At 38.5% G+C, this 23,799-nt stretch overlaps 1 protein-coding gene across 4 annotated transcripts in view; it reads left to right on the forward strand.

Moving 5' to 3' along the window:
- PTPRD (protein tyrosine phosphatase receptor type D) overlaps positions 1-23,799 on the forward strand; it is a 581,445-nt gene that overhangs the window by 507,560 nt on the left and 50,086 nt on the right. For all 4 annotated transcript variants that reach the window (XM_055428235.2, XM_055428237.2, XM_088837900.1 and 1 more), the window contains 3 exons: positions 3,639-3,814; positions 20,040-20,159; positions 20,671-20,825. In XM_055428235.2, coding sequence (XP_055284210.1) covers positions 3,639-3,814; positions 20,040-20,159; positions 20,671-20,825 — 451 coding nt within the window. The remainder of the gene's footprint in view (positions 1-3,638; positions 3,815-20,039; positions 20,160-20,670; positions 20,826-23,799) is intronic.

The raw sequence follows: 23,799 nt of genomic DNA on the forward strand, positions 1-23,799 counted from the left end.
GTGCAGCAATGAAGACCCACTGCAGCCGTAAATAAATAAATATTTTTAAATGAAAAAAAAAATGCATAGAAAATCATGAAAACTTACTTTTAGAAATGTAGTAAAGCCATGGATGCCTAGGAAAGGACAAGGTCTAGTTCTAAAGCTGTTTTTCTTAGACAATGACCTTAAGACCAATTGTGCCTGTAGGATCTAGGACCAAGAGAGTGCCTACAGCAGGACCAGTCCTAAGATTCTACTTATGATGAGTTTCAGACATCTTTTTTTCAAGTTCTTGCTATTTTAATAACTCTTCCCTCTCAAAAGAAAAAAAAAAAAGGTACCATTACCGTAGTTTTGGACAAATCTTCATAAATCCAAGAAATAAAAGCAATCAGTTGATTGACAGTAATTCTGTATTCTTTCAGTTAGATTTCTACTTAACATAGCCCCAGAATTCAGTTAATTCTTACACGCTTCTCATGAATTAGTAGTGCACGCTGATTTGCACTGCATTAGAGGAAAGTCAATATAGTATGTTTTTTTCATTGGAGTTGGCTGAAAACTCATTCTAAATATGTCAGATTGAAAACGGAGGTCTTGTCTACTGAAAACACACTACTCTTTAACCTTAGCTTTCAATCTGAGGTTAATGTTTTTTTAGAAGTGCAAGCCACCATTATTTCTCATATCTTTTCTCATTCATCTTTCTGCACAGCTTATTATGTTGGGTTGTATGACTATAAGACACACTTGGTCTTAGAGCTGCTAGAGAACACAGTAGTCTCTCATATCTCCACATTGCAAAGAACATGTGATAGAACTTACTGGAAGTATCTTTTTGTCAGAGCGTGTAAAGAAATTTGCCAGGAGACTTTTATTCTAGGTATTACCTACTTACAGACAAGTGTCAAAAATATAAAGAGGATCCTCACATTATTTTCAGGATAGAAATATTACCCTTAACAATTAGCTCTTCTAGGTGTTGAAGTATTGTTTTCAATTCTCTTCTTTGCACAATATCAAGTCCCAAATTCTTAAAGCATTTGGTGATACAATATGGATCCAGGTGCCTAATAGTTTTCAGGCAGAATTTTTGTATTTTTGTCCCGACTATTATTCAGTATCAACCTATTCCCCATAAAATATAATAACAACATATTGTTAAAACTTGAGCAATACATCAAAAAACAATTCATTTTGTAATAGCTGATTAAAGTTTATGCAAGAACGTAGGCTAGGTCTGATTCCACTGCTTTACATGTATGTCTCACATTCACCACCTCTGTCCTCAGATGCTTTGTTCAGACACATTTGTTACCCTTGATAAGGAAGAAATGGCACAGTGCCCAGCTGATATATTTTCTGAGTCATTAAACCAGATTTCTCCATTTTTGAATTTTCTTGGGAAAAAAATTTTCTGTGTATTGGTAGCTGAGTGAATCCCTTAGCCAGAATCTTTTCTATCATTTCTTTAATGTTACCTGCTAAATTACATTATTTAAAGTGAGTTTTCCCTGTGTTATAAAGTAGACTCGTTGGCTCAGAACCAAATCCTACAGACATGGAGATGTGCATGCTTCCCAGTGGCTGTAACCTGAGGACTTTATTTAAACTGTCCTTTGAATCTGCAGTAATGTGGTGTCAGGGAGGAATAGGATCTTTATCAACAAAGGGCTGCCAGAACCCCAACAGCTTCTTGAGTAGCTGTAATAGATGAATAATGTTACAACCAACCGTGCATTTCAGTTTTTGCTCAAAAGGCTTTTCACTGATGCTGGTGGTATTTCATATCCATGTGTTCATCTTGGAACCCAGTAGTCTCCATCTGACTTTCATTACTTTTCTTGAGAGGATCGATTTTACAACTGGAATCAGAAAAGCAGTCAAAGTAATTGCAAGTGGCAATCACTGAAATATAGTAATCTTAGCTTGGGAACATATGTTCCATTATAAAAAATATATTCTTTTTTTAATAAATCCAACTCATATTTTCCCAAAGTAAGAAGGGACCATGTTCAGGTTCTAGTGCTATCTCCTGTATCATGCTAATATCCTAATAAAGTGTTTGTTCCTTCAGGAATAGGCAACTCATTACATCTGGAGGAAATCTATCCCTTTCTGATTCTGACTATATGAAAATGCTTTATTACACTGGAGATGAAATTCATCTGTCTGTAGTTACATCCTTCAGAACTGAAAGATTTGGGTCTCAACATACTAATCCTCAACCTCTCTTGACTCATGGACAACTCTTATGTCCAACTCCTATTTTTTTTGGCCAGGTTTTAATATATATTCCTTTCTCATACAAAATAGCTTTGATTTCCATCATCATTCTGGTCACTCTTATTGGAAGTCCAGACTTCCCTGTAACCCTTATAAAGGCAGTGCTGAAGGAAAATTAGACTTTTAACCAGAGTATCTGTATGGAACTTGGGCAAATTATTTACTCTTTTTGTCACCAGGGATAGAAAAGGTAAATAAAAGATATGTGGTCTAGAGGCAAATAACACAAGCAATATGCAAGTGAACACTTAAATTTATAATTACAGTGTTGCCAGGAAAGTTCTGAGGTCCCAGGGAATGAAGAACAGGCCCCCTGAGATGGAGGCTCAGTGTTTTCTGATGGGAAGGAGACAGAGAGTGTGCTGTGGGATGTGGGATGGCACTAAGCTAGGGGAGCAATGTTTCCTAACAAAGCCAGCATGTAGAAGCAGGACAGTGTCTAGAGACTGGAAAGTGAGCAGATGCATAGACAAGATGAGTTGGAAAAGTTCAGAGCTCTGTAGCCATTGTTGAGAATACAGATTTTATTTAAAGTATAAGGAGAAGCCATTGTTGGGTTTGAAGAAGAGACATTCAGTGTCTGAAATATATTTTTATAAACTGCTCTCATCGAAATAGAGAACAGACTGCAAAGGACAAAAGTAGAAATGGGACAACCAATTAGGAGACAGTTGTCATCATCCAAAGAGAGATTTGTGTGATTCAACAACCCGTTGAAGTTTAAGGGAGAAGCTGTACCCTACAGAGGTTAAGACACAGATGTAGCAGACTGCCTGCCTATAATTAGACCAGACTTCACCAATTTTGGCACATTTTTGCATCTCTGTGCACCTTAGTTTCCTCCTTTGTGAAAGGAAGATCATGACCGAACTTCTGAGAGTTGTTGCAAGGATTAAATGAGTTTATATGTGAATTCCCTGTTAGCTAAATCTGGAAAGAATTTTTTACTGTTAGGACATGTTCCACCCTATACTGCATTTTCAGACTCAGGCATTATTTTATTTGGTTTTTGTCTGGGAAAGAAGAGAATGAATGTGGAATATGACCAGATAATTGCTTATCTTCCTTTGCAAGCTATATTTTGCTGATGCAATGGAGAAAACAGCATGTGAGAGAAAAGGCATTCCATGATCAATCAGTTGTGTTTTCCTTTGTTTGGAGTCCACCTTGTCATGTCACAAAGATTGAACACTTCAGACATTATATTTCTTTAACGTGATAGTCCCAATAAGAACCATTTTTAATCCTGTTTAAGACCCAAACTTTAATACAGTATGAAACAATAATATAACACTGTCATCAGGCCATGTCCTAGGCTGTTTCCTCTTGTGATATGTTCACATAATTGCATTACACTCCTTGTTTTACAGGTATCCCAGGAAGTGACTATGTGAATGCCAATTACATAGATGGCTACAGGAAACAAAATGCCTATATCGCAACACAGGGATCTCTACCAGAAACATTCGGGGACTTCTGGAGAATGATATGGGAACAACGGAGTGCCACAGTTGTTATGATGACAAAACTAGAAGAACGATCCAGGGTAAGGATGAATATCTACCTTCTCCCTCTTAAAATCTTCCCTCAGATAGTTGTGGTCAGAATCTAAGCTTTCTTTAAGTTTTGATTTTTTAACAGGCCACCAAATATGAATGAGTATCAACAGCTTAGATTAAATCATGCTTTAACATTCTTTTGTCTCTTTCAAAAAGGAAATTATCCCATGTGTATGATCACTAAAAGAAAAAAAATAGCACTCAAAGAAGTAGGCAACTTGGCTAGATAAAATAAATGTCAACTTGGATATCTTTTTAAAATTCACATTTAATTGGAATGCACAGAATTTGGGGGAAAATCCCAGTAATATGTACTTCCTGACATTTTCAACTTTTTCTTTCTCATAATCTGCAGTGAAAATCTAAAATTCTTTGAAAGGGGGTCCTTTCAAAAATTATTCAAATTACCATAAATTAAGTCAGGGCAGTCAGAAAAATGATATGGGTTAATACACAGCTGAGAAAACATGTAAATGTAGAGGGCATTTTGCTAGTTTAGCCTTCTCTAAAACGAATACATTTTAATAACAGAGTCATTGCTTAGTAAGGTCTAAGAAAGGAATTTTATTCATCATATGGATCCAATACTATGCAGCATGGCATATTGGTTAAATTGCTCTTGATCTGAAAAACTAGAACATAATGGGTAAGCAGTATCCACATTCCCAAGTGTACATGCAAATATTGTAGTCATTTGATGAAAATCAGTCTGTAACCTTGAGAATTTAAGGAACAAGTCTGACAAATCACTAAAGACAGCATATACCCTCCCTGGAGTGTGGGGCATTCAGGGCAGGGTTTGAAACTACCAGTGAGAGGGCTCTTACTAGGGTCACAATATTCTCAAAAAGGACATTTATAAGGAAGTCAAAGCCTGAGTCCTCATTTGTTGTGTGACAGCCAAGTTTTAACCATTCTAAGCTCAATACATGGCAGTTTCTCTTAGCCCCAGTGTATCTATGAGAGAGGAGTTGAAAACTGCCCAGGAGATCCCTAAGGAAAAAGTTCAGACTTCAGAGAATATAAAAAGTCCCAGCTGTTATTTTAAAGCTGGGCAATCAATAAATATGGTACACAACTGGTTTAGTAAAGCTAAAAAGTAATCAGATCTTTTCAGAATGTGAATTCGACAAAAATATTGTCTGAAATGAATTTAGATTAAAAAAACTTGTATGACTGTTAAGACATATATGTGTTACACATTACATTCAAATACCATTTGAAAGATGTAAAGAGATCTTTTATTGACTCATACTCAGGGTCACCTCTATATAACCCCTATGTATAACCAGCCCTTTCCTTAAAGCAACTCCTATCCAAATGATTCTTGGATACAGTTGTTAATAATTTTAACAATGTCTAACTGATATTTTACAACAATCCATGAGATAAACTCTACTATGATTTCCACTTGATATATGAGTAAACTGGGGCCAGGATATTCCAGAAGGTCACCCAAGCTCTTTCAGTTACCGGGGTCAGAGTGAGGAATTGAAGACAGACAGTCTGTCTCCACAACACATGTGCTTACCCACCAGGCCATACTGCCTGTTAGCACTTCAGTGAAGCAGAGGCAGCTGAACTATTATGTTACAATATGCATGTAAATCCAACCTACCCAGACTGCTCTGCCTAGAGATACTGGCTGGTAACAAGCAGTCATTTGCAAAAGCTGTTTTCAGTAAAACACACATTTTTATCTTGACACTGCAGGCTTTCATTAAGCCATGCATAGAAACTTGTTTTGAAATAACCAAATGAAATTCTGCCCCTTTTCTCCCTAATTGCTTCTAATAATAAAGTTAGTTCTAACTGGCCCCACTGCCAGTGCAACATGTGATGGTAATGAGCAGTTCTTGGTGGAAGGCATTGTGACTTAAATACCTACAGTTTATCTTTCTGTTGCAGGCTACCTTTTTTTCTCCCACCTCAGACAGAGAAACTTATTTGGAAGTTACTAAATGGACTCTGTTTGTTCCCTTCATTAATTACTCTTTGCTCTTGCAAGTTAGCTCTCTCCTCTGTTAAATGACCTGAGGAGGACAAATAAAGTGCTGCCTTGTGCTCTTTATTCTGTGATGGTTCAGTCTGTACCCAAACTTATGATGACCCAAAATCGAGTCAATATTGAGAGATGTCAATCATCATCAACCCTGGCTATACAAATGATACCCTGACCCCCAAAGCCCCAAAGCCTTTGTTCCTCAGTCTGGAACACTTGAAAATAAATGACCAAATGCCCTGGAGGAGAGATCTAACAAAGCACCGAACCCCCAAATTATCTCACCGAGCAGGTGAGATAATTCATCTTCCTCCCTTACATCCTCCCACCTCAATTTTCCCCTGGCCACTTGCTCTTTCCCCTAAAGTCCCAGGAAGGAAGGGGAAAGCATTCCTGGATTTTTAAAACAAGAACATAGGTGAAATTTTGCTATACAAACAGTGTTTTAAACAGTGGTTAGTTATTGCTGAAATATATAGCTCTATACTTGGGGAACTTTTAGGGTTATGTGGGCTGACCTGCAACTCAATGAATTCTCAGTTCCCAGCAGCCAACTTCAAAGCAGTCATATGAACAACTTGGCTTTATTTAGAAACTGCTGTAGTCTCTCTCATAAAGGGAAGAGGTCCAGGCAGCTTAAACAAATCACTTCTACAAGGGCTAAAGCTTGAAATTTCATTATTTTGATGGAGGCTTGGGTTCCTAAAATAAAATTCATCCCCTTGGCTTATTAAAAATAAGGCATGTGTTTGTGTGTAAACACTTCTGTGCATTACAAGTAGGTAGGAATACCTGTTAACTGAAGTGGAAAAGAGAGAAGAATAGGAAGAAAAGATTGCACGATACTGCACAGAATTGCCCGGGGACACCATCAGAGAAAGCTTCCTGACAGAGTTCCAAGCAGGGGTGCCGTGCAGTCACATGTCTGGGTTTAGAGCCCAACTTTAGTGCACACTAGCTCTGTGACATTAAGCAAGCCGCTGGACACCTCAAAGTCTCCTTTCCGGATTACATGGAAGCATTAACGTGGATATTACCTTCGATAAAGAATGTGACAAGGTGTCTCAGTGAGTCTACACTATTATTTTGGGGTTGGAATAGAGCAGTTAGAGGCCTTACCATTATAAACTTTAGTTTCCCCTAAAGCTGTCTTACAGATAAATCAAGTTTTGTTCCCCAATGAAATGAGTCTGTTTCTCTGGTCGTTGGTGAATCCTAACCAAACACAAGAGTCGCTCCGCAGGGTCAGTGTTGCCCCCTGTTCCCAGCCCAGAGTTGCACAGCCAGGCATCCTAGTCAAAAGGAGAGGGTTGCTAAGAACATGGGGTCCCTTTGCATTTGCCTTTGGCAGAATCTCCAGAATGGAGACCCTGACACAGGAAGTGTGTTAATCTGCCTGTAAAAAGTCTACAATAGAACATTCTGGCTGCTACTTTCACTTATCTTGAAGCAATACAATGTGAAAATAATATGATTATGAACATGAGTTACATGTAGTAATAATTACCACTAAATATAGTTTTGATACCACCTTTCCTTTTGGTTCAGCTTTTCAGTCTCCTTCCCCATTCTTATTTATTTATGATAATGGGGAATCCTCTTCTCAGAACCAACCTCCTTTGTTTTCTAGCCCTCTACTGTGCCAAGGCTCACTCCCAGCTTCTCTCCGTGGTTGACACAGCAGCAGGGCTCGTAACCCTTGCTGGATTAGAACAGTTCACTCAAGAAAGAATTTCCTCTCACATGTGTTAGACATTTCCCTGATCTTTTGTTAGAGAATTGACCATTATTCGCATTTGGAAGGCTGACGAATCCTTACAAGTGTGAGGTAGGGCTTAGGGCTTATAGCGGCCATTTGAAAACTTCAGTCCTTTGATTTTTCAAATGCCATCAGTCTCCCTTAAATGCGGCCTTGCAAGAATCCCAAACTTAAATCAGGAGACTGTTTGCCTAGTATGTACATTCATATATCAACCCTGAGGAGAAAATGTGTAAGTTGAATATTTTCTATGAGTTTCATTAGGATATATTAAAAATATACATATAAAGCTAAAAACTAGAGATTCTGAAGTTGAAGTTTGATTGCTGCCTGAAAATGCACAAGTAAATTTAAAGACTTGTATACTGTGGGACATGAGATATGGTTAGTAGGTTTTATTCCACAGTTTCCATCTTTTTTTGCCAAATCGTCTCAAGTTCTGCATAGTTCACTGATTCTGCAGCAACTTATTCTTGTGCCCCAGAATGCGGTCTTTAATTGTTTCCATGTTTCATAACATGCCAATAAGCACATGAATTGGTCTGGGTAACCACATGGAAGGAAGAAAGAGTTCGGAAAAAATGAAGCACTGGTAGGAGAGTCAAATGTATACAGCTGGGATTTCCACTACAAGGGTGTTATTTGTGGGCAACTGGGATGCATGGCTGGCAAGCCTGGCTTGAAGAATGGGAGTCTCCAAGGGAGGATTCGCAAAGACCATTCCTGGCCCAGGAAGCTCTATTATTTAGTGGGTGACTGTTCACTTTATTCCCCCTTTATCTCTCTGCTTTTGGCTATTTCCCTTCCACTTTGTTTCGCATCTTGAGGTACAGAAGGGAACGTGTAGGCCTATCGTTGACAAATTCCTGAGCAGCCTTGATTAGTGTTAGAAGGTGAAATGGGTTCACTGAGGTTAAGGGGCATTTGTCTTCCACTTGTCCTCCCAGCCTGCCTTCAGTCGGTTCCCATAGTTGACACTTACTGTTGCTTCATGTCTTGCAAGCTTTATAGTGGAAGTCGATTCACTTAAAGACTTAGTATTGCAGTGGGACTTAGTGCTATAAATGTCAAGGATGAGAGTAAAATTTTGACACACCCTAAAATGGGAAATGATTTGAATTGTCATCATCCAATGCGGGCCACATCTGTTAGTGGTAAAAGCATAGAATAAGAGGTGAAGAAGTCCGTACTCAGTTTCCAAACTCCCTAAATCCCATTTTCTGTTCCCAGATAGATAACCAGGGAACCTGGTTGGTGGCATCCATTGCTAGAGCAGATCAAACATTTTGTGCAACATGACTTATTTTATGATAGGCCAGGAATGGGAAAATCCATGCTCCAGTAGAGTTGGTTCTTTGTATTAATGAATGGAGGTTAGATGATGTCAAGGCCAAAGGGGTCAGGCTGGCGTTAACTACACTGTGCTAATAGTTCAGGGAGTTAAACCTGACGCTTGGCCACTGGAGCACTTCATACGTAAAGACCACTCACTCTTCCTGTGTCCTCTCCATTCCTTGAATGTCATAGTAAATTTACCCCAACAGAGAGAGACAGTGAGATGGAGACATAATCCACTTGCCTCTGTAGCTAGGAGGGCAGTTCTGGACAAAAAGTAGCAAGAAAGGAGATTCTGATCAAACACTTTCTTGTTTTTCTATAGAACAGCCCTTGAGATACTTTTCAGATTGTGAGGTCTTTTGGGGTTAAAAGTTGGCAGAATCCCTTTGAAGATTATAAATGGCAGTGTTATTGTTTTCATTGTCGTTATCGGTTTTGGAAGGCCTAGCCTTGGCTGGTGGCAGACTAATTCCCGGCCCCTCTGGTTTGTCAAGGTTCGGTAAGTTTAATGGAGAGCAAATGCTTTCCAAATACCAGGTCTATACCTCTGGAAGCACCAGAGGCCTTGAACATTTAATTTCTCAAACTATAACCTGAAGCACTGCCTATCTAGGGCTACAGAAACTGCTTTTTCCTTAAGCAACTGTTGGGATTGCAGCACAAATGTTGCCTTTGGAGTCTGAATGATGTATGAGATTGTTTTTGAAAAGCAATGGATACTTAATGTATATACGACACTGGCAACAAAAAGAAAGATACTCATGTTGGCAGCCTAAAGGATGTTTGTGTCCTTATCTAGCAAGTTCCACACTCTTGGTTTTGTTTTGTCAACCGTGTCAGATAACAGAGAAAGGATCCCGCCAATTTCTTACTGTCTGTTAGCTTCCTGGAATTTCTCCCTTCTTTGTCCATCCCACCTCCTCTATTTAGGATGGCAGACTACAGATGCTGGCTCAGAACATCCCTACTGAAGTGAATTATAGGCAGCGCAACCTAAGGAATGAGAAAGAGATGCGGCTTTGCTCCCAGTGACAATGTGCAAAAGCCCCTGTGATTCTTCGCAGTCATGCTTACAGTGCTCCGGGCTGGTCTAGGCCCATTTCTAAGCTTTTGAGAAGTGCAAGTTAATCTCTGTGCCCAGGCAAGGCAGACATTCAGCTGGTATGCACCACTGTGGTTTTACTGGGAGTTACTATATTGAAATGTATCCGTATTGGCTGGTATACAAACATTGTCTTTTTATTGAAACTTTAAGTCACGAAAGGATATTGCTCAGTGTCAGTGACGCCGGAGCACTATTGGAACACAGGCTCCCACGGGCAGACAAAGGCAGGTGCAGAGGTGACAGTCCATCTGTGTGGAGTACCCAGTCATTGCTCGGAGTAACTGGGGTCGAGGGGCAAAGAGACTCAAGTCATGAAGGAAGGCCTGATATCCAAGCGCCACCTCGCCATGACAGGGACATTTCATACATTTTTCCTCAGGTTACAACAAAGTGCTAGAAAGTGGAGATATAATGGGAGAAGTCATTAGAAAAGTTGAGTGCGGCTCCGTCTGTTAATTCCTAGCAGATGCATTTGTCTTATCCTGTTCGGGTCTCTGTAACAGAATGCTATAGACTGGATGGTTTATATACAACAGAAAGTTAACTTCTTACAGTTTAAGACCAAGGTGCTGCTTCCTGGTTCATAGAAAACTGTCTGTACAATGCAGGGGTGAGAAAGCTCTCAGGAGTTTCTCTTCTAAAGCACTAATTCCATTCTACCAGGCCTCTACCCTCATGACCTAAGGGCCTCCTCAAGCCCCACTTCCTAATACGATCACACAGGGAATCAGATTTCAACATAGGGTCAGGAGAAATATCCACAACCTCAGATATGCAGATGATACCACCCTATTGGAAAACTCAGCAGTGGCCACAGGACTGAAAAGCTCAGTTTTCATTCCAGAGTCAAAGAAAGGCAATGCCAAAGAACGTTCAAACTACCACACAATTGCACTCATCTCAGACACTAGTCAAGTAATGCTCAAAATTCTCCAAGCTAGGTTTCAACAGTACATGAATCAAGAACATCCAGATATTCAAGCTGGATTTAGAAAAGGAAGAGGAACCAGAGATCAAATTCCCAAATCTGTTGGATCATCGAAAGCAAGAGAATTCCAGAAAAACATCTACTTCTCTTTCATTTACTACGCTAAAGCCTATGACTATGGATCACAGCAAACTGTGGAATATTCTTAAAGAGATGGGAATACCAGACCACCTTACCTCCTGTGAAACCTGTATGTTAGAACCAGACATGGAACAACAGACTGGTTCCAATTTGGGAAAGGATTATGTCAAAGCTGTATATTATCACCTTGCTTATTTAACTTATATGCAGAGTACATCAGGTGAAATGCCAGGCTGGATGAAGCACAAGCTAGAATCAAGATTGCAGGAAGAAATATCAATAACCTCAAATATGCAGATGACACCACCCTTATGGCAGAAAGTGAAGAAGAACTAAAGAACCTCTTGATTAAGATGAAAGAGGAGAGTGAAAAAGCTGGCTTAAAACTCAACATTCAAAAAACAAAATTGTGGCATCTAGTCCCATCACTTTATGGTGAATAGATGGGGAACCAATGCAAACAGTGACAGGCTTTAATATTCTTGGGCTCCAAAATCACTGCAGATGGTGACTGTAGCAATGAAATTAAAAGATGATTGCTCTTGTGAAGCAAAGCTATGACAAACCTAGATAGCATATTAAAAAGCAGAGACATTACTTTGCCAACAAAAGTCCATCCAGTCAAAGCTATGGTTTTTCCAGTAATCATGTATGGATGTGAATCTTGGACCATAAAGAAGGCTGAGCATGGAAAAATTTATGCTTTTGAATTGTGGTGTTGGAGAAGACTCTTGAGAGTACCTTGAATAGAAAGGAGATCAAACCAGTCAATCCTAAAGGAAATCAAACTGATTATTCACGGAAGGACTAATGGTGAAGCGCAAATACTTTGGCCACCTAATGTGGAGAACTGACTAATTTGAAAAGACCCTGATGCTAGGCAAGGTTGAAGGCAGGAGGAGAAGGGGATGACAGAGGATGAGATGGTTGGATGGCATCACCGAATCAATAGACATGAGTTTGAGCAAGCTCCGGGAGTTGGTAAAGGACTGGCATGCTGCAGTCCATAGGGTTGCAAAGAGTTGGACATGATTGAATGACTGAACAACAGCAACCACCCTAATGACAGAAACGGAATATAACTAAAGAGCATCTTGATGAAGATGAAAGAGGAGAGTGAAAAGCTGGATTAAAACTCGATATTCTGCCCTATAGCAATATTTATCAGCCATAGGTATACATATGCCCCCTTCCTCTTGAGTCTCCTCCCACCCCAATCCCACCCCTCTAGATTGTCACAGAGCCCTGGTTTGAGAGTCATTAACCAGCACTATATTGTAATTATCCTTCAATTAAAATAAATACATTTTTAAAAGCAGAAAAAAAAAACACCAGGAAAAATGGAAAATAAGACAAACTCAACAGTCAAACACTAATATCATGGTATCCAGTCCCATCACTTCATGCCAAATAGATAGGAGGAAAATGCAAACATTGGCAGATTTTATTTTCTTGGGCTCCAAAATTACTGTGGATGGTAACTGCAGCCATGAAATTAAAAGAAGCCTGCTCCTTGGAAGAAAAGCTATGACAAGCCTAGACAGCATATTAAAAAGCAGAGATATCACTTTGCCAACAAAGGTCCATATAGTCAAAGCTGTGGTTTTTCCAGAAGTCATGTATGGATGTGAAAGTTGGACCATCAAGAGGGCTGAGCACCAAAGGAATTGACGCTCTTGAATTGTGGTGCTGGAGAAGACTCTTGAGAGGTCCTTGGACAGCAAGGAGATCAAACCAGTCCTGAAAGGACTGTAGTCCTGGAAAGGAAAGCAGTCCTGAATATTCACTGGAAGGACTGATGCTGAAACTGAAGCTCTAATACTTTGGCCACCTTATACAAAGAGCCAACTCACTGGAAAAGATCCTGATGCTGAGAAAGATTTAGGGCAGGAGGAGAAGGGGGCGACAGAGGATAAGATAGTTGGATGGCATCAAGCTCAATGGACATGAGTTTCAGCAGACTCTGGGAGATAGTGAAGGTCAGGGAAGCCTGAAATGCTGCAGTCTATGGGATCACAAAGGGTCAAACACAACTGAGTGACTGAATAACAACAACATGAATGGGGAAGGGGCACAGATATTCATTCTATCAGTTCAGTTCAGTTCAGTCGCTCAGTCGTGTCCGACTCTCCGCGACCCCATGAATCACAGCACACCGGGCCTCCCTGTCCATCACCAGCTCCCGGAGTTCACTCAAACTCATGTCCACAGAGTTGGTGATGCCATCCAGCCATCTCATTCTCTGTCGTCCCCTTCTCTTCCTGCCCCCAATCCCTCCCAGCATCAGACTGTTTTCCAGTGAGTCAACTCATTGCATGAGGTAGCACACATCAAAACAAAAAGAAAATGAATATCAAGTTTTTAAATTAATAAATGGTTTGGTAAGTGTTTTAATGGTTCTGTGAATTGATAAGCAGCAGAATTTGGTTTATTTAGAGAATAATATTTTTTGACATTATGGTTTTATTTATGAGAAGCTATGACTGTACTAATAGTCAAATGCTTTAATATCACTCTCATTCAAAGACTCCATTGCCCTTGATCCTTCACTAACTAGTGGTCAACAAAGAGAAAATGAAAGAAATTCATAAACCAGAGAGTTTTGCCATTTGCAAATAGATGTGACTAAATATTAGTTGAATAGAGAGAATGACACTATTATTCAAAGAGAAGAGAGTCATTAATTATCTCTTCTGATTTTGGAAAATCAAGTATTAAATCTGGTCTTTTAAAAAAATGCCAAAAAGAGATATAATAGCCTACAGAATCAGTTTGGCGTGTAATTTTTCTGTCCACTAAAATATATCCTAATATTTATCTGAAACTTTCTTTCATTGTATTCTTCTTATTAAATATGTATTTAGTCATGGTAACATTTCTTTTTTCCCAAGAACAGCCTTGATTTGCATTATCTAATGTTAACATACTGTCCTCTCTTTACAGTAGAATCCTTTGCCCAAATGTACTAAATACTGATTCCCAAATATCATTTATTGTCCCTTCTAAGTCTTTCTTTGACTAAATAACCTGGCCCTAGACAGGCTTTCTCAAATACTATGTGGCAAATGCTTTTGGGTTCAATATTGCTAGGACTTTTTGGAGTATTGGTTTGTTACATTTGGAATTGTGATGCCTTCCACCATGCTGCCAGGCTCAATAAAGTTTTGTTAAATTGAAATGAGGTTTTGTTTTCATAAAGTTTTAGGCTGTTTAAAAATAAGCCAACCTAGACCACAGTATAGTCGATTATAAAGTTGGCTTGCACGTGTTGAGTGCCCTTAATGTGCCAAACCACGTCCAAGATAAGCCATGTGAAAGTAAAAACGAAACAAGGAGAGCATTTCCCTAAAGCACAGTTAGTAGACCTGCTGGATCAAATCCTTTGAGATATTTCCAATAATGAGTTGCTCTTTTGAATACACTTAAATGTGTTCTAGCATGCCATCAAGTTACTTTTAATAATTTGCCATGAAAGGGAGAAAATGAATTTCACAGCATACATGTAGCGATGGTCAACCCGGTCTTTCCATAATTATGGGAAAAAATGAAAGCTTACCACATAAAGGGATTCTCTTTGTGATAATAAAAAGAAATATCTCCCCTAAATTCAGCCAGGAATCTGAACTGTCTCATTCAATTTGGGCCTCAAGTAGAGTTACAGGGTGATGTTTCTAAACGACAGCCTGGTTCTACTTTATTCCTTTTCTACTCTGATTCTAGTACATTCTCTCTTCACAGTCATTTGGGGCCCAGGTCCATTAAAGGACTGTTTGGAATGTCACAGCTACCTATTTGAAGACCAGGAGATATAAACACCCCTACATATTTAGTCAGTAAGGCTGATGGACAGGGGGCAGGACTGTTTTTTACTTTGGTGTTCTCATTGCCACTCACACCTCACCTCCCATCTGCTGCTGCTGCTGCCAAGTCGCTTCAGTCGTGTCCAACTCTGTGTGACCCCACAGACAGCAGCCCACCAGGCTCCCCCATCCCTGGGATTCTCCAGGCAAGAATACTGGAGTGGGGTGCCATTTCCTTCTCCAATGCATGAAAGTGGAAAGTGAAGTCGCTCAGTCATGTCCAACTCCTAGCGACCCCAGGAACTACAGCCTTCCAGGTTCCTCCGTCCATGGGATTTTCCAGGCAAGAGTACTGGAGTGGGGTGCCATTGCCTTCTCCGCACCTCCCATCTAGAAAATCCTAAATACATAACTGCTAGGATTAATAATATACTCAATTTTTCACATTCAGAATGATGTCAGTGGTTTATAACAACAAACACAAAAGCTGAGAACATGGTTATCTAATAATAAATATTCCCACTGGATACCTATTTGTGTTGGCCATTAGGTTCAAAGTTTCAGGTATAAGATTTCCAACTCTTACAATAAACCTGTCATGCAGGAGATAATCATTCCCATTTTATAGAAGAGGCCACAAGGCTTTGGTCTTGGAAATAGAGAAGCAGCTTACTGGTCAAACAGTGAAACTGCCTGACCTTCCATGAATCAGTCCTGAAGGCCACTTGTAGTCACTTCAGAAGCAAATAAGAAAAGACAGACATCAGTATCTGTACTGTAACTCCCGCCTTCTGTATACCCCAAAGGGAGCCTTCTGTACAGCACATCTTAACTCTCACACTCAGTTCTATGCATGAAGCCTAACAAGTAGTAACTCTCTAGAAATACCATCTGACATTCTTCTCCCAGGGAAAAAAAAGCTGGTAGTGGGGGAGGGTTATTGCTAAAGAAAATATTTCAAGAGAGGGAAACAGAGCTAGCTAATTTGTATTAGCTAGTTAGGAAATATATATATATAATTTATATTATTCTTCTGTATCCTTTTAATTTTTTTCTTTTTTTATTATTTTTATTGGAGGCTAATTATTTTACAATATTATATTGGTTGGTTTTGCCATACATTGACATGAATCTGCCCCGGGTATACATGAGTTCCCCCTCCCAAACCCCCCTCCCACTTCCCTCCTTCCCTTATCCTCCCTCTGGGTCATCCCCGCACACCAGCCCCAAGCATCCTGTAATATGCATCTACCCTGAACTGGCGATTCATTTCACATATGATAATATACATATTTCAATGCCATTCTCCCAAATCATCCCACCCTCATCCTCTCCCACAGAGTCCCAAAGACTGTTCTAAACATCTGTGTCTCTTTTGCTGTCTTGTATACAGGGTTGTCATTTCCATCTTTCTAAATTCCATATATATGCGTTAGTGTACTGTATTGGTGTTTTTCTTTCTGTCTTACTTTACTCTGTATAATAGGCTCTAGTTTCATCCACCTCATTAGAACTGATTCAAATGCATTCTTTTTAATGTCTGACTAATACTCCATTGTGTATATGTACCACAGCTTTCTTATCCATTCGTCTGCAGATGGACATCTAGGTTGCTTCCATGTCCTGGCTATTATAAACAGTGCTGCGATGAACATTGGAGTACACGTGTCTCTTTCAATTCCGTTTTCCTCAGTGTGTATGCCCAGGAGTACAATTGCTGGATCATATGGCAATTCTATTTCCAGTTTTCTGAGGAATCTCCACACTGTTCTCCATAGTGGCTGTACTAGTTTGCATTCCCACCAACAGTGTAAGAGGGTTCCCTTCTCTCCAACCCTCTCCAGCATTTATTGCATGTAGACTTTTGGATAGCAGTCATTCTGACTGGTGTGAAATGATATCTCATTGTGGTTTTGATTTGCATTTCTCTGATTATGAGGGATGTTGAGCATTTTTTCATGTGTTTGTTAGCCATCTGTATGTCTTCTTTGGAGAAATGTCTGTTTAGTTCTTTGGCCCATTTTTTGATTGGGTCGTTTATTTTTCTGGAATTGAGTTGAAGGAGCTGCTTTTATATTTTAGAGATTAATTCTTTGTCAGTTGTTTCATTTGCTCACTAGACTTCTGACTCCCTCTCTAACATTACAATCAGAAATTATTTGTTTAGTGTACGGCTAATAATGCAAGGCTTAAAGGAATATTTGTCGGTAAGTCTAAGCCCTTAAATTTAGCCCTCAGGGTGGAACCTATACAGTCTACTCAGAGAATGAGGTAGAGAAAAGAAGTGTTACTGTCCTTGTGCTGACGGGAAGCATGTGTTGCTGCTCAGAGGGCTCAGGCAACCCTTCTAATCCCACTGCTGAGACTGTACATGTGAATGTGTACATACAGTAAAACATTTATTTTTTCATAAACTCCCCTTGCAAAATATTTCTTGAGAAAAAACACAGATGTTTAAATATATTGACTTTTTAAAAAGTTGCTCCTAGTTTTTGCAGTTGCACTTAAAATATTTTAGAGGGATTTTTTTTTTTTTTTTTTAGTAAAGAGTAAGACTAGAATACATTCTTTAAAATGAGTACGAGAACTATTTCTTTATTCTTTTAGCTAAAAAGTGTTCACAATATTTACTCCTTATAGTAATATTTTGTGGAATATTTTTTTCCTAAAGAGGTTAGAGTCTAACTAAGCCAAAAATAATTGCAGTTCTCAACTTTAAAATAATTATTATAAGTTTAAGTTTTCCTGCATTTTAGGGATGGAGTGGATTTGTAGATGGAAAGTCACTCAATCATGGAGTCATTTTTCCAGAGGTCACATAAAGGCTGGCTTATGGTTCTTTTCTTGTTTTCCTTTGTCTTGCCTCACTAACAGGTCTTAAGGATAACCATTTTTCAGCTTTGAAACATAATTACATTGAACTGGGTTTGGTGAATTGTACTGAATTGTACTAGTTCATTTTGTTGCATTAACTTGCTGTTTTTGTACCCATCATAGTGGCATTTGTCCTCCTGGGATATGACCTGTTGGTTTTGATTTGAAAGGACTCGTGTTCAGCTGAGACTCTTAAATCATGAGTTTTGAGTTTCTCTGTTGATTCCTAAACTCAGTACATTATTGGCATCCCTTCAAATGTTGCAATAAGAGGCCTCCAGTTTCTTTTGTCTTTTGCAGCAAGACATCAACTTGACATCTATTTCATGGTTTAGAATAGATCCTCTGACTTCATTTTTGTGATTTTCTTTTTTTTTCTATCTGAATTAGGGTTACTTAAGAAATGTGGGCTCTATGAGGGTAGTAGCCTTTTCTAAATTTGTCCAAGTACAACTTGGGTTTTAATGGATGGCTAGAGAATACACAGAGGTACCAAACCCTGGTCTTTCTACATCAATATTCTCCTTAAAGAACTATCTTTCCCTTGTGTTATGTAAGTTAGAATATATGATAGAAATATGAAACAGAAGAATATTTTGTGCATCTAAAAAATGCAAGCCTTTAAAAAAAATCTTACTAAGACATAATTCTCCATTTTTATGGTGAACCACTCTTGTTCGTTTTTCTTGAAATAGATAATGTTGTGTGGGTCTCACAGTTGAGATAAAGGCATTGGAGCCAGACCTTGAGAATGCAGGCTCTGCCTTCCTCTGTAACTGTACCTTTTCTTTTATCTTGTCTAGGAAACTGTGTAGAGGATCAATCCTCTCCCTTTTCACAAGGTCTGGTATCTACACAGAAAGAGGCTGACTCTGAGCAGCAAATACTTTAGTTGTGAAACAGAAAATTACAGTATTATTTACAGAATGGTAATAAAAAGACTCTGATGCTGGGAAAGGTTGGGGGCGGGAGGAGAAGGGGACAACAGAGGATGGCATCACCGACTCTGTGGACATGAGTTTGAGTGAACTCTGGGAGTTGGTGATGGACAGGGAGGCCTGACGTGCTGTGGTTCATGGTGTCGCAAAGAGTCGGACACGACTGAGCGACTGAACTGAACTGAACTGAATAATATTTATGTTCAACATAAAGCAAATAATTACCAAGTAATTCTATTTACTGAGCCAAAAATCCAAGTACCTATAATAATGCCTCATTGCTTCTGTTGAAATCCAAAGATCGTAATTTTCAAATATTTTTCAAGTAGAAGATGTACTAATATAAAATAGTACTAGATTTCTTTACCTAGAGACATACATTTTAATTGGCTTCAACTAAGAACTACTCCCATTTTTTTTCTTTTAATCTGAGATGGAAAGGGTAAATATATTCTGATATATTGTCTTACTAGAAAATACAGTATTATCTTTGCTATTTTTCATTATGCTTTTTAATGCCCAAAGGCACATTCAGTAAATTCGAGGCATACAGCAGATTTGGAATTATTCTTTGTTGAATATTAAATTAATTGCATTGAATACTTTTTATGTGCTTTTATTGTCCAACTTCACATAATCACTGTAGATTATTCATCTGAAATGAATGGGTTTTAAATTATTTAAACTTTGCCACTGCTAGTGTGTGACCCTCTGAGACTTTTTAAAGAACAGACAGTTCTTTTCCCCCAGACTTTACATATTTCATTTGTTTTTGATGCACATACCATTTATCTTGTATTAAAGAAAAATGATGTGTTGTTTGTTATACTTTGACAGATTTACAAATTATTTCTACTTTTCTTTAAACAAGCATATTTTGAGATAGCTCAAGATGAAATCGTTTGTGCCTTTTAAACCTTGATGGATGAACACTAACTATCTCACCATGTCATTTAAGTGCCTAAGTGTAATCTTTCTGAAGCGATTCCTAACATCTATCCTAGAACAAATTTGTGTTTTCTTTTCAAGTCCTCTGAAGTTTCAAATACCTCTCTCCTTATTCTACTTGGCGACAATCTGCAATTTATTTTTCTCTAGGAAAATTGAATCTGTTACTGCTTAGTATTCCTACCAGTTTGAAAAATGTGGTTTACATTGGCATCAGAGCAGTAATTTACATATATTGGGATAACAAGAATGCACGCCAGAAAAAGATCAACATAAAATGAAATGCAGAAAAGCTGTTTTCCTTCAACAGCAACTTAAAATAAAGCTAATAGAGAAATTGATGAGAATCTGCCCTGAATGTGTCACTTGTTTCTTCTAGGTGAAGTGTGACCAGTATTGGCCCAGCAGAGGCACAGAAACCCATGGGCTGGTCCAAGTGACGCTGCTAGATACAGTGGAGCTGGCCACATATTGTGTTCGAACATTTGCACTTTACAAGGTTTGCTTTTTTTCCCCCTGTCTTTCCCCTTTCCATTATTTAAAGAAAGCTTGTTTTGAGAAATCAAATATTTCAAGGCTTTACTTAAATCTTGATTCTACTGGCAACAATGAAGAAAGAAATGATTCTTCCATTATCGTTCAGCAGTTTTTCTCCTTGTCTAGTGATTTGTCAATAAATATGGAACTCTTGCTCTGAATGAAAGTTTCGGCAAATGAAGACTGGATGAAGAAGAACTAGTTATTTCTGTAAAATATGACGGGAGCACTCCTGATAGTTAAACCTGAGAAATGGAATGCTTCTCACCTAGGAATTTTGTCTTCCTGAGCAAATATTTGTCATTTACAAATAGCTTATAGTTATAACTCCAAAGAGTATTTCTTCCCAAGGAACACAGGACAGGGGAAGGAATTAAGAGAGCACATCTACATGTTACCTTTCCCATGTTATTACGCATCATACAGCTTGAGGCTCAGAACACAGAATTTCAGTCACTGTTCTTACTTCACAGAATGGTTCAAGTGAGAAGAGAGAAGTAAGACAATTCCAGTTCACTGCCTGGCCTGATCATGGTGTTCCAGAACACCCAACACCTTTTCTAGCTTTCTTACGGAGAGTCAAAACCTGTAACCCTCCTGATGCAGGTCCGATGGTTGTACACTGCAGGTAAGAACCTCTGAGAGCATTTTCCTCACAGTCAGAACGTTTGTGGGGAAACACAAAACCGAATGATTTCTCACTGGATATTCTCTTTCTAACCTCTTGATACTCTGGGAGAGTAACTGCCTTTATAAATGATACAGGGAGTATTTTTTGGCCAAATGAGGTCTATACTAACATCAAGAGGAAGGATTTGATAGTGTGCATAGCTGACTCCCCAGCGCTGGGGGTTAAAGGCAACTATGGTTCATGCTGTTTTCTCTTTGGAGAAAACATAAATACATTATTTCAAAATATATATGTATATATACATATACATGTGTGTATATATATATATATATACAAATTATTATTTGATAGATTCTTATGGGCTGGGCTGATACAAACTTTTTACTATTTATAGGGAAAAATGCTGAACAAAACAACATTATAAACATACAAGCTTACAGAGTTCATTTCTTACTGCTTAAAGATGCCTTCTGCATATTATTATTATCAAGTCACATACAAAAATACCCTATTTTGAGTTTTAAATTTTTGTTTAATAAAATATGTACAAAAACCTATAGTTTGGAAGAATTTTTTTATGTACTCAGAAGTAATGAACCTGCATTTTTCTTAATGTATATTATTTTGTACTTAATTCTAACATTCTCTATATAACCACTCAGATTCTACTATAAATGTATTCATACATTTTTAATACTAAACTGATTTATTCGAGGGAATTTCTGAATTCCCCTGAAGTACCATTGCTAACAGATTATTAAAGATATCTGGTCAGTTGTTTATTGCTATATAAATTATAGTTCATGTAACTTCACAGTAGTCTTTTGTAACCTAAGTAATTCAAATACTTAGAAACTATATAAAAGAAGTAAAGAAGCATCTATCATAAACTACTTCTATCATGACTTAATAGTATAACTTTCATTCATATCCCATATTATACTATAGCATAATATAGTAGATTTTAGAAATAGGGTTTATAAAAAGCTGGGTACCACAGATAGGTCAGAATAAAAACAATAAAATTTACCTGGCTAACCCATGCTAGAGGAGTGATGTTAAACAATGGCCTGGCAAATTCCAAACAAGATAATGTTTTATTTCTCTTTTCCAGCATTTTTACCCTAACAAAAACTGATAATAACATTACTCTTTATTCATTGAGTATTTTACAAATTCCAAAGCACTGCACCATGCATTACTTTTACTGTTTGATCTTCTTAGCAACAGTATATCAGATCAAGAGACGAGGACAGAGTTTGGTTCAAGTAAGATAGTTGAGAAGTTGGAGGTACAATCAGCCTCACCTTATAATCAACTTCTTGCTCCTCTTTAACAAGAATAGCGGTCTTTGAAAATCTGCTGCAATGTTGAAGTTGTTTTTGTTTTTTTTTTTTTTGCATGATTCTGAAATACTATAACTTATTGTCATTAATTTGAGAAAATTATTATTAATTGAGCAAATGCCTTTGTATCATGAAATCAGATTTCTGATTGGTTTTAGCAGGCAGTCTGTGTGTTCTGTTATACAAACATCTTTGCAGACCTCAAAGGACCACTGAAACTGGTTACATGGTGCTCCTGCTTGGCACAAAATCAACTTAATTATGAAAACCACACATGAAACATTTGCAGATAGAGTTTGGCCACAGGAGAAAAAACAGGCAGTTTGGCCTCATTCAAGAAATGTTGCCCTCATAAGTCCCCTGACAAAAATGCAATTCACACAGATGCATGCATACATACACACAGGTGTATACACTTACATGCAAAAAAACCACATACATTTATATATACAAAATAATAGAAACAAAAATTAGAGAAACCTCACATGTATGATAAGATATCTTGGCCTGTTGATTTAGAGAGGCAGTGTCCACACAGCCAACTTCCAGAGCATCATGAATCTTTGACTTGGTTACCTGTAATTTTTTTGATGGAGTGGCAGAGGATAGTCATTTCAAATAGCAACTGCTCCTTTGGTATTCCAGCAATGCTGGTTTACATGTCACAAAGGGATCCTGATGCTACCATGAGCACTGTTGCAAATAATCACAGAAAATACTCTGGAGTTTAAATACTGGACTTCATGATTTCTCTTATGATGGACTTGAATTCCTTTTACTAATTGATGAAGAAGTAGTAACAAACTCACGGAGAAGGCAATGGCAAGCCACTCCAGTACTCTTGCCTAGAAAATCCCATGGATGGAGGAGCCTGGTAGGCTGCAGTCCGTGGGGTCGCTAAGGGTCAGACACGACTGAGCAACTTCACTTTCACACATTGGAGAAGGAAATGGCAACCCACTCCAGTGTTCTTGCCTGGAGAATCCCAGGGACGGGGGAGCCTGGTCGGCTTCCATCTATGGGGTCACACAGAGTCGGACACGACTGAAGTGACTTAGCAGCAGCAGCAGCAGTAACAAACTCAAAGTAAGTCTAAGCCTTCTGCCAAAGAGATCCTGTGAGAAAGGAGAAGTTTCTGAAAAAAGACTGGTGGCAGACAACAAAAATGGGATGGGACTGGAAAAGGAGAAATTAATTTCCCTTAAATAGTTTTGTCTAAGCAATAAAAGTGGCAGGACTAAAAAAATCATTATGAGCAAACTAAATTCTAATGATCAATAATAAAAAGGACTTATGAGAACAGACTAGTACAAGCAGAGACACGACCTTAGAAGGTCAAGGAGAAGGACAGACCTAACAGCATTCCTAAAAGAGCTAACATCTCTTTCAACAAGTGTGGGGAAAAAAGTCACTTCATACAGAACATGTAGTCTCCACAGTGAGAGTGCACACTCTGATCTCAGAAGCTAAGCAGAGCTACTACTTGGATGGGGGAGTGCACACTCTGAGAGAGAGCCTGCCTGAGTAAAAACTCTGGTTTGTTCACTTATTGGCTGTGTGCCTCTGGGCAGTTCCTTCCTATCTGTGAGCCTCTGTTTCTTCATCTGTAAAATGGGGTAACATTA

The sequence above is a fragment of the Moschus berezovskii genome, chromosome 7 (assembly GCF_049115385.1).
Source record: "Moschus berezovskii isolate FMDL1 chromosome 7, NW_MosBer_1.0, whole genome shotgun sequence".
NCBI lineage: Eukaryota > Metazoa > Chordata > Mammalia > Artiodactyla > Moschidae > Moschus > Moschus berezovskii.